At 40.7% G+C, this 14,478-nt stretch overlaps 1 protein-coding gene across 1 annotated transcript; it reads right to left on the bottom strand.

Moving 5' to 3' along the window:
• Positions 1-5,200: 5,200 nt before the first annotated feature.
• Positions 5,201-7,851, bottom strand: LOC133028231 (GTPase IMAP family member 8-like). The gene is made up of 5 exons (XM_061095424.1): positions 7,827-7,851; positions 7,053-7,736; positions 5,921-6,655; positions 5,497-5,715; positions 5,201-5,406 (listed from the first exon to the last, which is right to left on the bottom strand). Exons 1-5 carry the CDS (start codon positions 7,849-7,851, stop codon positions 5,201-5,203), a joined length of 1,869 nt encoding a protein of 622 aa, XP_060951407.1.
• Positions 7,852-14,478: the final 6,627 nt, after the last annotated feature.

Genomic DNA, 14,478 nt, shown 5'->3' with positions numbered 1-14,478 from the left:
CCTGAGGACACATTATTAATAATAAACAAGAAACAATCGATTGAAATGTTAGGGGGGGGCGCACAAGACTGACTTGCTAATGTGAAGTATGTATTCCTACCTGTACAGTAAATTACAGCAGACGCATTCTCCCCACCCCCCCTATTCAAGGCCAGAGTTCATTTAGTTGAACTTTGACCTTCAGGCAGCCTGGTCGGCATCCTGCTGTGATCCGAGGGAGGAATTTGCTGCTTCTCAGAGAAAATCAGAGGGGGACGTTTTTGCTTCTCAATGGATGTATTTTGACACTCCACACAAAAACCCCCACTACTTACTACATTTACAATGAATGCTAATGGTGCTCAATGCAAATCGTGTCCAAAAGAGTCATTCAAAATGATGCTGCATTCTGCTTAGTGCTCTTGAAAAACGATGTCTCTTTATTTAGCGGCTGACACTCTTTCACACCTCATAACTTGGTTTGCGTTTCCTATTCCTCGAGAGAGATCTATCTCTCCTCCTTAGTGCTATCAGTCATCACTGCTGACCAGTTGAATCGTCCTCATCCCTATCCCCTGTGGCACAGACATAACGTGGATGAGCAGCAGAACGCCATCCAGATTGAGTGTGTGTGTGTGTCTGGGTGTGTTTGGAATTTTTTCTTAAAAGCTTAAACGGCATCTGTTTACATTAGAAAATCAGTGTAGCATCCTGTGATCCAGATTGTGAAGGAACAGCATAAAAACTAGGAGAGCTGGGAGTTTCATTTTATTCATCCAAAGTATTAAACTTTAAGATAGGTAACAAAACCAAACAAATGTGATAGAACAAATATAACTAAACAGAAATTTACATGCTTACTAATCATCTGACTGATATAGTCTATACCGGTCAGTCCATAGATTATTGCAGGGGAGAAAAGACAATCCTCGGCTGAGTGTGTAGTCTTGACTTCAAGGGTCAGTTGGGAGCAGGAGGATTTAGCACGGCCTCTTTTTCTGGAATAGATCCCCTTGACATGTTGTCATTATATTCAGTAATATCAGTGCTGCTTTCACTCTTGTCCCACATTTAAAATCTGCTGTCCTCCCTCCCACACAGCCCTTACCCCATACCCTTTCCAAAACCTGATTAATTTCTGTTACTCTCTCTCTCTCTCATTCAGTCCGTCTCACCTAATCTCCTCTTTTTATAAGCGCACACATGCAGGGAAATAGTCCCAAATTGCAGTTTGTCAGTTTTGACATGTCCTTGTTCATTTCAGCTGCAGAAAATCGCTCCCCTCTCTGTGCTGTTTTAATCTGCTGGATGCCATTTTAATCTAATCTGTTTGCCTTTTATGTGAAGAGTGCACAGGGCAGGCAGATGTTTTTTTTTTTTCATGGTGACTGCATCAAATGAACACTCACCAGCCGTCATGTTGTTATTAAGTGGTGTCTGCCGTTTCATTCACTGCCGTCAGTACCTCGAACCACTTGCTTGGCATCTCCTAGAAAGACATGAGGATGAAGACGGCCGTGCAGTCTCTCTTCGCCTGTATCGAAAAGTACTTGACACGTAGGTCATCACCTCCTGTATCAGCATTGCAATCTTCACTCAATATTCTACTAAATCTTTCCTGCACACTGCACGTTCTTTAAACCTTAAACTTCCTACAGATATATTCCGTGCTCTGCCCATTCTGACACGTTGAATCAGGTTTCCCCCTCCAGAGCACAAATTCAAAGGGTTACATCTCTCCCCTTGAATCCATGTTTCTCATGGTGCAAATAAATAGTTTATATTTTTTGCTGAGTAAATATAGATTTGTCCATTTGAACAGCTGCGTAATGTTTTTTTCCCCAACTGTTAATCGTGCAAACCTACTCCAGTGGAGTCCCAAAGCAGAAACACAAAGCAAAAATGATCATTATAGATCCCCTTTAATTTGGGGTATTTGGGTTTAAATAGTAAATCTGACTTGCCCTGACCTGGGCCTCACATGTTTTGGTTTACGACCAGGAGAATGAGATGGGCGGACTCACCACTGAGAGGAAACACTGTGATCTGACCTGTTGTCATCTGACTGAACAGAAAAAAGAGGCCTTTCTTCTTTGTCTTTGCCTCCTTCCTGTGTATCGTGTACAAACCTTCCAGCTCCGTCCTGCAGGGAAGTGAAAACTTTAAGTAAACGTTAGAGAGGGAAATTGTTGACAATTATGTTTGTGGGATGTTGCAACAGGAATTTGGTTGTTGTATTGATGGAAACAGGTTATACTGAAAAAACCTCAGGGAGTCTTTCTTGTGCCTTCATTGTTATATCAGTTAGTGAATGGGTGTTTGCTGTTTAACTATATACTAATAATAAAAATCCTCTTCATATAGATGTCTCTTTTTAAAATAGTCTATAAATGCCTGCAGCAGATTGAGAATGAATAACCTTCTTTGAGGTTGTGTTTAGATACTCAAGGCACTTAAGGTCAGGAAACGTTCATGGACTGGTTTCAACAGTCAGCAGTGACCTGAGGCATGACCCAGAATCCATCCATCCGTTATCTATACTGTTCTCCTTTAAGGGTCAAATTCTAGTCAGGTGCCAGCGTATTGCAGGGCCAACATAAATTATTGTCAGAGATGAACTCCGGGATTTGTCTGGACAACTGGGTCAGGACTTTCCTTCCTTTTTGCATATGAGAAATGCAGCAGGAGATTCTTCCAAATCTTAACATATTCTTGTATTCTTGTTTTTTCCCCAGTTTTGCATCTGGAAGAAATGTCATTGACACACACACAATCTCTTACTGGGAATTCTCTGGATATTGTCCTGCTGTTGCCTCACATGGCCTTACTCGGACATTCAGAGTTCATTGAGTTTTTACTTGGATGCTGGCAGGAAAAACTCATAAGAGAGTCAGGAGCAATTGATTTCGGGCATTTGCCTTCTCAAATATGAGGCTGGAGTATCGGAGATTATCTGTGGTTCGTTGCACGTCTGTGTGCAACGACACTCACTATGAATAATTTAGAGTCTCTGATTAACCTAACCCAATCTGCATGTGTTTGGACTGTAGGAGGAGGCGGGAGAAAATGTAAGAGTTTGATTTGGCCTCAAAATTAGAAAAATCCACTGCAATAATATTCTTTTAACTATTTTGCAGTGTAAACATGCCAGAGGAGACTTAGTAGCAGTACTGCAAACCTCTTCTTTCTTCCTGTCTCTTTAAAAACATACCTGTTAATTTTTAAAAGTGTGTAGGAGACAGATGTTTAAGGACACAATTGTACTGTATATACAAGTAAGGGTATAAACATAAACCATAGTCAGTGGTGTTAAACTGATGCCACTGTCTTATCTGACACTACATCACTACTTACAAGTGTTTGCATATTCATGTCATTGTCCTGGTCTCTGTGAATACATAGAAGTGGAGGGTTTAGTTCAGGATTAACGTTCATTCTGATAAAACAGATCCTCTCGCCTCTCCGCTGGTAATCCACATTCCCCTTAATCCCTTCTGCTGGGCCTGCCGATGCGTTCAGGGACCTCAGGAGGATTCAAGTCCACATTTCCAGATCTTCATCACTGTGCTTCTGATGGTCCTCTCCACATTTCTGACATCTGCTGTCGACTGGGACGTTTATAACCTTTCGGTGCTACTTTTACATTAATGGTTTTAATACACCACACTTTGAGGTGAATAAAACATTATCACCATCATGTAGAATAGTTCAGTAAACTGTTTTAAGTAGTTAGGGATTGAATGGACATCTTTATAGTGCAAACCTGAGGACATATTAATAATATATGCATTCAGTTCAAATAAGTCATATAAAGCCTGGAGTTATGAAAGACCTGTTAACTGTAATATGAGTAGTTACACTAGTGCACACCAAACACAGTTTACTGGGCTGCGTGTTCCAGTATTGGTTGGGTGCATGCTCAACTGTCACAAGGTTAGTCCTGGGTAAATAAATAATAATAATAAAAAATAAACTAATGGGAAACACAGCAGAGTTTGTATAAACCAAAGCAGTCAGATGTAGAATGTAGGTCTACCACACAGCTGAACTGTAGCTTCCAGTTTAAGTGAGAAAATGGGAAACATGGCACCAGAAAATTGGATTCAGCTTTATTCGTCATATCACAGCATTTCCACATTGGACTTCAACATCCGGCTATACTGTTTGTGCGTTAGGTTTTATATGGATTTGGAAAAAGTAGCTTAATTTCAGTAAAGACAATAATGCAGTGCACACACACACACATGCATTGTGACAAAAAGACAATCAATTTGCAGGAAATATGGAAACAAAATCCCCTTCTGTTACTGTGCTGAATGTCCAGAAAAGTGTCATCAAGATGAAAGATGAAAACATCAAGATGTCACAGTGAAGTTGGCCTTTGACTTTTTGTATATAAAATGTCACCCTCATTAAATCTGACATTTGTCTGAAATTAATTAACATATTAATTATTGCCTTACGATGAAATACTCGTGTTTATGACAGAGTAGCCTTGAGCTTTGACCAAAGTATCTTGATCGCTCTCTGGCTGCAGGATGATAATGGTAATAGTAAAATCTTTATTCACAAATATCTTCACAAAACAATTAAAGTAAATTAAAAATATTTATATTTAAATTTAACAAATGAAACCGGGAATATGATGATGTAAATATGTTTTAAGCTTTAAACCTCACCCCCTCCATGTGACCCCCTCCATGTGAACCCCTCCATATGCGAATTTCCACCAAACCCCAAAAATTACATTATACCTGGATTTATTTAATTTTATTACCCCCAAAGATGGTTTCATTTCATTTCATGTAGTTCAGACTGGTGTGTGGGTTGTGTCTCCACTCTGTTGCCAAATTACATCACTTGTTCAAAATGGCAGCTCCTATATAAAGTTTATATACAGGAATGTATCGTCTATGTAAATATAAAAATAAATGTATTATAAATCACACAATCCCTCTTCTGTCACTAAATCATTCTGATAAAAAGTAAATCTTGACACTTCCATTTGCGATGTAATATAAAATGTAGGTATATTATAACATTTATGTATTATAAAACATAATAAAAATATAGTTATATGATCTACTACATTGCAATACTATTGAAACACATTTATAAATCAATATATTTTATGCTGGTCAGGTAACAACATTCTATGCCACTTGTATTATCCAGTGGTGTGACCACAGTAACCTTGAGTGTGGGCTGATATCATGTAATTTCATTGATACTTTTTAGATGATTTCTTCTTCCTCGTTGACATCCCTTCAGTTTGTTTCTTAGGCTGAAGAACAAACCTCTTTTTCCCACGTTTATTCTCTTTCTCTGTCTCACGCCCTGATGTTGTATGGTGGATTTTCAGCCATGACAGCACTTTATCTCTGGATTCCCGCAACTCATCAATACCTGGTTCATCGCCTCTCTTGTCTACAGCAGGAAATAAAATGTTAATGTCGTACAAAATGGATCAAGACGGAACACAAATGTGCCCTTGGGTAGGTTTTTTTATTCATTCACCTGCACAGAGCTCGTGGTGAAGCTCCATCGAAGCCTCCTGTCTGCTCCACTCTCTCTCCAGCAATCCCGTCATGTTCTTCAGAGAGCCTGCACATGTATCATCTTCACTTTCAACTTCTAGACCAGCGCCGGATTTTACTGACTGGTCATCTTCATGTTGGTGCCCTGTCGCTCCATTGTCTCGCGCTGGATCCTCAGACATCTGCGTGTCTTTTTCAACTGGTTAGAAAAATGCAACAGTCTGGTTAAGGGATAGAAATCATTTAAGGTTCTGTCGGAATATGCTGAATACCATTATTGTTTGATGCAGTTACTCCCGGGTAAAGGGCTGCATAGAAAATTTACATTTCAAAGTTGAATTGAAAAAGTTAACCATTATATCTAATTTAATTTGGATAGCAAATAATGTTCTGTTAATGCTTACAGGTTAGTGGTATATCCATGCTTTCGTATTCCCAGTTCTTGCGATTCCACGCGATGTTGAGATGCTCTCGGATCTCTTTGGCTGTGTTCTCATCATTTTTCTTACTAAATCTATCGCCTCCGTCTCTCTCAGCTTGTGGATCATCATGTGTCTCACTCAGGTAGAAAGTGCTGTTTCCCGCCACCATCTCCTCCATCCTCTTCAGCAGCTCTGTAACCTGATCATCGGCTCTGCTCCTGTTGTCCAGCACGTGATACCTGTTTCCACATTTCTCAATGAGCCAGCGGAGCGGCTTTCCTTCACTTTCAATGTGCTGCTCGATTGTTTTCTTCCCCTGAACGTCCCCGAAAGTAAACAGCACGATTACGTGTCTCCACACTCTGTGTCCGAGCAGCCTCATGTTCTCCTCGGTGACCTGTCTTTGTTCCTCGGTGAACGACGTGTCGAGTGGCACCGCCAGCAAAATGACATTCGGTGCAGGCGAGCACAGCGACACGGCGCTTAAGATCTCAGACTTCATGTCAGCGGGGTTGAATATAGCCCGGAAGAACTTCCACCATCCAGGAGTGTCCACGATGATGACCTCTCTTCCAGCCACCTCGCCAATTTGCTTTGAGACTCTCATGGTCCGGTCACCAGACTGAAACACTTGAGCTCCCAGAATCCTGTTCCCAGTGGCACTCTTCCCGGAAAACACCCAGCCGACCATCAGTATCCTCAGGTTGGGCTTTGGGTCTGTGTGAGAAGACAACTATTAGAAATAGGGTTAGGGTTAGGCTTACCTCTGCCAAGGAGACCATTGGACTGTTGGATCTTGGTGGAAGAATGCGCTCTGCTAAGGGCCAATCTTGTTTTGTTCTATTTTTAGACTGACAATGTGTTTGAAAGACTTGGTTTATCTTGGTGCATATTTACAATAAACAGTTTGTGTAATCATTCACAGATTTTTCAACAGGTTTGCCGACCTGATGGTTTGTTAACGTGTAAGGTCATCTGCCTGTAAAGGGTTGTTGCCATTACAAAGCTGCTACAATGTTATTATTAACAAGAGAGACTGTGACCAAAACTAGTGAAACAAGAAGCATGGATTTTATCTTACAACCTTTATTAAAGCAAAACAAATCAAACTGACCTAACAGGAGACTTCTGAGTGTTTGCCTGCGTTGTTGTGACTGCTGACACAACTTCTCTGCTCTCTTGTGCACCTTTTTCCTGCGCTCCTTCACACTTTTCACCAGCGTGCTCTTAACTTCGTAATGGTTTCCTGCCACCACGGCGTCAATCCTCTCAAACAGCTCTTTGACCTTCACGCTGTTGTCTGCGCCTTCGTCGCAAAGAACATGGTATCTGTTACCACAGGTCTCCAGGAGCGACTTCAGCGGCGCCCCTTCCTCTCTGATGTAATCCTCAATGTTGTTATGGCCTAGTTCGCCTCTGTGGGTGAACACCACCAAAGTGTGATCCCACACCTTCTCCCCGAAAAAATGCTCCAAGTGCTCCTTGGTTGCCCTCTTGTGTACCCTTCTGAATGGCTGCTCGGTGTTAATCACCAGGATAAATCCATGCAGGTCAGGTGGACAGAGGGTGACGCTGAGAATCGCCTCCGTCTGGACAAGTTCTGGAGTATCACAGAGTTTATATCCTCGCAGCCACCCGGGGGCATTTACCAGTGTCACGCTTCTCCCGCATACCTCTCCCGCTCGCCTCTCAGCATCACATGTCGCATCCGCTGCGTCAAACGCACTTGTTCCCAGGATGATGTTCCCAACGAGATATTTGTGGGAGCTTTTTGATCCCAAAATAATGACGTTCAGCTCTGACACAACAACAGGGAGACAGGAATGGTGTCAAAGACGGAAGTGTGATAAATGATCTTGCATTCATTGACTTTTTTTCTTTGACTCACCTTTGGCTGGTGTAATTTTCTCCATGTTTTCTGAAGAAGGTAATTAATAGGCCTACGGAGGGGTTTGATTTCCTTTGTGCGAGTCGAGCAGGGACTGCACCTCACACTGTTTCCCTTCAGCGGTTGAAAGCAAAAGCATTTCGATGCAGAAGATATCAAATGACACTGTAAACCGCGCCCTGTTTATCAGAATCAGAATCAGAATTCTTTTATTTGCCAGGTATGTTTGCACATACAGGAAATTGCCTTGGTGTCATTGGTGCACTACTTTTGTACATAAAACAACAATATAAAAAACAACAATATATAAGAAATAGAATAAAATAAAATAAAATAAAATAAAGTATATACATATATACAGTAACAGAGTAACAGAGTTATGGGCACGTGCTGTGCGAAGGTGCAGAGATTGGTGATAGTGCCAGTAGTATATAAGTTATAAATTATGTGCAAGGGGGGGGCTGGTGGGGTAGAGTCAGTGTGATGCAGAGTCAGTGTGGTGCAGGGGGCTTGTTTGTGAGCCCCACTGCCACGGGGAAAAAACTGTTCAGATGGCGAGAGGTTTTATTTATTTTCACCTGTGAGCTCCTTCCTTCCTCCTTCTTGTTGTTAGAATGAGTGACAGCAGTTTTGTGGCATGTAGTAGGTTCAGATTATGTAAATCATATTTATACATAATTATATAATTGTTTTCATAAAATCTACTACTGGTATAAATTATTTTTCATTATTTGATTGTGTTTGGGTTTCATTGTCAAACTGCTGCATATTGTGTTGCAACGACGGCCATGAATAACACATATTTCCATGTGAGGTTGAAATCGAGAGGTCCTGTGCATGTGTGTAGGAGATGAGATAATCATTTGAATGTCAGCTGCTGTTTTCCAGAAGCTCCGACATTAGCGCTTGTGTGTTGTTGAACTGGTTGGTTCTGGTGCCATTCCAGGTTCCAAAGCAGCTTTTGAGTGTCAGGCTCTATCTGCTCCTCCTGCCAAGTCGCTTGCATAATCAAATTAATAGCAACACACACCCACACACACAAAAAAACACACACCAACAACTGCAGTTTGATTTCACCATTAACACTCTGATGTTTTGCTTTGATCAACAGTATGTGAGCAGAAGGAGATCTGCTTTCAATGGACGTTACATCTAATACCAGTGTGCCAGTGCAGACAGGGGGCATATACAGTAGATCCTTCCAACATGACCAGGAGGCCTTCTAATACCATTCCATCTGTCCTAAGAATTATTCACGTTAATCCAGCATCGTGGAGTCAAACAACGCCTTGTGGTATTAGAAATCTAATCCTCCTCAATGATGGTTGGAATCGAGCCGTCACAAATGGGAATACAGCACTTTACGTGTAATCAGATGGCTGTTGTCATCACTTCACCTCTCAGAAGGAAAGGTGATATTTAAAAAAGTAACATATCTCATTTAACTGAGGGCCTCCATGATGTATATTTATTACACACACACACACAAACAAGTGTACGTTGGGATGACTTTGCAAATTTGGACCTGCTGGACTGGTTTCTGCCTCGAAACATTCTTGGTTCTATCTTGCAGCCTGTTGCTGCTGCACATACTTACTCAACAACTCACAAATCAGTCTGGAGATTTACAATTCATAGGAAAGTTTCTATTACTTTAGTATAAACTTGTTTACTTTAGTGCATCAAATGAGTAATTAAAGACCCGACTCATCAGAAATGTACTTGACATACACTGTACATCAACGTAATAAGAAATGCATACCTAAAATGAAAGAAACCGTGTTTAAGAAATATTTATTTGAAATGTTCTTTAACGTTTTGGTTTGGACCATGTCTCACACTTAAATATGGAGGATGGGGGATTTATTACCTTTACTGCAACCAGCCTCCAGGTGGCGATCAGTACACTTTGGCCTCACTTTTTGGCAGCTGTCATTTTGTCTCTACAGGGCTTTAATGTTGTGAAATGTTGCACAGCTTTTTAAGCCCTTTTTTTACAGTGTATACACCATTAATAAATGTTTGTACACTGCTTATTGATGCCAAATGGGGGGACAGGGAAAGATTAAAAAATATTTTAAATATGCTTTTACTCTATTTGAATATTTATTATTGAATCAACCTGAGGGGCAGAAAATACATCTGTATTCAACCACTAGGGTCTCATCCTGGTGTGACTCAATTTAATTTTAATTAACTTTTTATCTATTTGCTCCAAGTTAATAAATGTGGAAATTTCAGTTCTTTATGTCGTCTTTTGTCTTTGTCTGACAGCTGTGTGTCACTGTTGAGATATGCAAATGAGAGTGTGTTGCTTTTTTTTTGCCTTAATTTTCAGGAAAGAGTATCTCACCATCAGAAAAGGTTAATGAACAAGCGGAGCATTCAGTGCCGAATATATACAACAAAGTGTAGGTCACCCGATGGTATTACAAGACGCCTAATGAGTCCCTGACATCTTGATAGGCGTTTTGTTGACTTGTAAAGAAGAGACTTCCACAGCTGAGAACAAATTGCGTTTGGCTGCTCAAAACTAACAAGAAAAAAACTCCTATGGGAATTTCCTTTGTACGTCCTGAAGCCTTACAGGGGAAGTTCCTATTGTTTTCACTTTGTTCGACTACTGTGGAAACTTTCTGCACGCTGATGTTTGTGTGCCTTGGCATTCACATCATCCCTCATCTTGAAGTTGTTTTCCAGGACTACAGGTGAAGCAGAGACGCTGGGAAGTGTCTCCACCTGCATGACTGTCTAAATGAATGTGTCTTCAAACCTGTAACTGCAGATGTTATCATCCGCAGACGCCTTTCTGGATTTACCACATATTTTTGCCATGATATGTACAGTCAGTATATGTCAATCACAGCTTGACTCAGCACTTTTTTTATAGCATCCAATAACTTAATATTAGAAACATAAACACTTGAACATAGATCAGTGTGGCTGTCTCAAATTACAGGAAACAACTTTTGAAAAACTGTTTCGTGTACTTTTGATGTAGTCCATGTTCCCTCCTCTTTGTACACAAATAGAAGCATTAATTCACATGCTGACTATGGTTAAAATGGTAAACCTTATACCTTCTAAGCATGAGCATTTCAGTATAATCATTGTAACATTATATTAGCATGCTTATATGGCCATACACGTTTGTTTCTTGGTAAAGAAAAACATCTGAAACCAATTGAGTTACATTTTCTTTCACTTGTTTGATATACCTCGCTCCCTCCAGCCTTTCAGCCTGGTTGCCGTGTCTTATTCCATTATTTGCGGTGACTTGTGACCTAACTGACCCCACATGTGTTTTCTGGGACATCTGTGACACTATCATAGTCCGGCCTGACCTCATGTCCCGAACCCAGACGGATTTTCAAAATGTCAGTTACTTCTCCTGTCTGAAAACAATAACCTCAGCCGTTCACTTGTGTTGGCATATGTCTTTTTCTCAATAAAAAAAGATTAAGACATCTCGAAACTGTCCCCAAGCAGTTGTCCTATTCACAGAAAAAGAGCATTCTGTCCTCTTCATCGGAAAACGTTGCTCAAGGGATCATTTCAAGGAGAACGGCTTGTTGTTATTTCTTGGAAAAAGAAGCAATAAACATATATTGCTCATGAATGAATTGCCTGTATGTCCCATTGGATGCAGACACTGAGAGAGCTAGCATTACAGCAAGAATTAAACAATACATACTTTGGCCTCTTCAGTTAGTATGTTAGTTAAAATATTTATACTGCCTGTTTATGTACAATTCACTGTGTTACAAGATTCCTTCCCTGAATGTTGCTTAATTGACGGATTTGGCTGTGTAGGTAGGCACGTTGTTTATTGACGTGTGCAACAAACAAACATGTCTGCATAATCTGGACAAATTGGCTCACCTAGCCTGAAATTGGGTCATTTGAGGCTAATGATCGCAACTCTCAACTCTGAGCTGCAGCGCAGATGCTGTCAGACCCTGGGATGAAGAATAAACTTGTTTAATCTGAACAGGAATCAGTAAGATGGAGGGAGGAGGTTTGAACGGGATCGTTCAACACAGACTCGTATTGTTTTGGCCTTTCTAGTAGTTATGCTGTTTTGTATAATGCTGCTGTTGTGTAAGTCCAGACCCAGATTCTGATCCTCTTAATATTACCCAGAATTCCCCATCATGGGACTAGGTATTTGGTGGGTCTTGTAGCTGCCAGACGGCCGTGTTGGCTTGCAAGTGTGCACACACACACACACACACACACACACACACACACACACAAACACCGTGTAAACTTAAAAACTAAATACACCACATCCCTGCAGGAAGGATGTGTTTGTTTGTTGGAGTGTTCACTGAAAAGGGAAGAGGATGGAAGTTAAACGTTTAAACATGTTGCAACCTTAAACTCAGAAAAGTGTGTGTGTCTGTGTGTGTGTGCGTGCATGCATGCGTTTGTTTGTGTGTGCGCATGCTCATTTTCGTTATCTCTTTAGGACATTTTCCAACAGAAACATTGGCCTTTCCCATGACCAATCACATCCTTTCTCCAGGACAAAAACACCAAATTCCCACCAGGAATTTCCTCATATCATGACTTGGAATTCCACAAGTGGTTAAACCTGGTTGGGTTTAAGGCGCTTATGCTGCAGTGTGTAGCATTAAAGAGCATTAGGACCATATTATTGTTGAAAACTGAGGACTATAGAATAGGTATACTGTTATATAAACAGTAGAATGGGGCCATGAGTTGGTTTGCATTGGTGTGAAAAAATAAAGCAGAAGTCTCGAGTAAAGAGAAAGAAAGAAGATGTTATAAACGAGAGAGGCATCATAAGACCTTGCACCAAACATAATGGAAGAAGGTCAGGCTTAAATTCTTCAGCATCCCTCTTCTTCTTCTGTTGTTGACAGTCGGTCATTATTCCTGATCCATCAGCCTTTCACGCCATTCTGTCTGTCCTTGGAGACGAACGCTCTTGGGTAAATGCCATCTTGGATCAGTGGAGATTAAAGGCCCGTTTTATTGTTCACCAAGGAGCAGTTAGCATCACATATACACATGTTCCTGGGATGGCTCCTGGTACTCTCCCTCTCCCTCTGTAGAACTCAGCTACCTCAGTTTACCCTCTCTAGAAATAATGAGATGGAGAAAGAAGTTATGCACAGACGAGATCTCCTTTGATCGGTGTTGTCTGAGTCTCTGTCGCACTGTAATAAATTAAACCTTACTTTGATTGAAAGAAGAGAAACATTTAAATTTTTTATAGATGCTATAAAAAAAAATCTGTTTCTGTTTCTATCCGTCTATCCTTCAGTAAGATTACTCAAAACCTACCGAATTGATTTCTATTAAATTTTGTGGAGGGGTGGGGCCCAACTCAATGAAAAAGACATTTGGAGTGGATCCAGATAAACAGGCTGCTCCAGGATTTTCTTTTTTCACTCTCTTTAAACTGGCGAGAAAGGACATTAGTTTTTGCAGAGGTGAACTCCCTGAGCATCCTTCTATCTGCAGCAGACAGCTGTTTTCAGTGAAAAATCTATACCTGCCCACCAGCAAGATACTTTACTTAAGAGAGAGTTAGACATCATACAAAAAGGTGAAAGAAGTGGGTGTAAGCTGCACTTACATTAATCTGGTGCACACAAACTAGTAGAGCACAAGTGGAGCACATACCTCTCCCAAGGCCGAATCATCCCTGATGAAACAATTCAAAATCACTAGATCCAGATTTGGATCTGCACCAAATTTCACACATTCATAAATATCAGTTTGCTCCAAAATCTGACAGAGAATTCTGTTAAAGATGCACAATCTTCTCCAATTATCCTGAAATGAACCCAAAATATCCAGTATATGAAAGCGATCATTTTTTTTGCATCAAATAACTAACCAAAAATATAATTTGAACACAAGTGTGATAAGAGCGTCCTAAAATGACATGAACCTTCTTTTAGAAGCCCATGTTCCGTCTGCTAACTTGGACAATAACAAAGTTACCATCACCCACAGTTACCATGGACATGACTATGAGAAGACGACTGGTTGAAAAACGCCAGAACTTCCCTTCCAGTCTTCCTGTTTCTATTAATACCTCCCTCCATTCTTTTGTCTATATTCTTACCTCCCCCCCATCCCCCTGCAGGATTCAAAAACTGCATACACACACACTCGCACTGCAAAACCCCCCAAAATAAAAACATTTTAATCCTTAGATTATCTATCCATTCCTCCCGTCTTTCTTGAGTTCAGAGCCGAATATTCTACTGGGACCTCGACCCACTCAAATCCGAAGCTTCTCTATTAACTGATCAAACACTGCAAATACAGAGGAAGTGGAAACTGAAAATGGGGTTTTCCGCTAATTCCAAAAAGACAAAAAAGGGAGAATGGGTAATACTTTGTCTTGTGGGTTCACGGATGATAGAGGGAACATTACCCATAGGTGAACCCGTTTTTTGATGACCCTTCTTTGCTATGCAGACTTATTTATGTTTGACTGTCTGCAGAGGAGACAACTTTAGGAAGGGAACCTAGAAGAAGTCATGCAAAATTGGCACTGATATGGGCAAAAGCACTGCTCCATTGGTTTCCTCAAAGAAAAATTGGTCTTTTTTATTCATGCATTTCAGAAAGAGAGACCTACTGACACACTCAGAGGCTTCCCCAGAGC

Source organism: Limanda limanda, chromosome 21 (genome assembly GCF_963576545.1).
Source record: "Limanda limanda chromosome 21, fLimLim1.1, whole genome shotgun sequence".
Classification (NCBI taxonomy): domain Eukaryota; kingdom Metazoa; phylum Chordata; class Actinopteri; order Pleuronectiformes; family Pleuronectidae; genus Limanda; species Limanda limanda.
Note: the sequence above shows the minus strand (reverse complement) of the source record. Positions and strands in the feature narration are given on the sequence as shown.

Coding starts and splice junctions, on each gene's coding strand:
- LOC133028231 (XM_061095424.1), bottom strand. CDS start 7,851: ATGGAGAAAATTACACCAGCCAAAG. Junction 7,737..7,826: donor GAAAATTACACCAGCCAAAG/GTGAGTCAAAGA, acceptor TTGTTGTGTCAG/AGCTGAACGTCATTATTTTG. Junction 5,716..5,920: donor CATGGATATACCACTAACCT/GTAAGCATTAAC, acceptor TTTTCTAACCAG/TTGAAAAAGACACGCAGATG.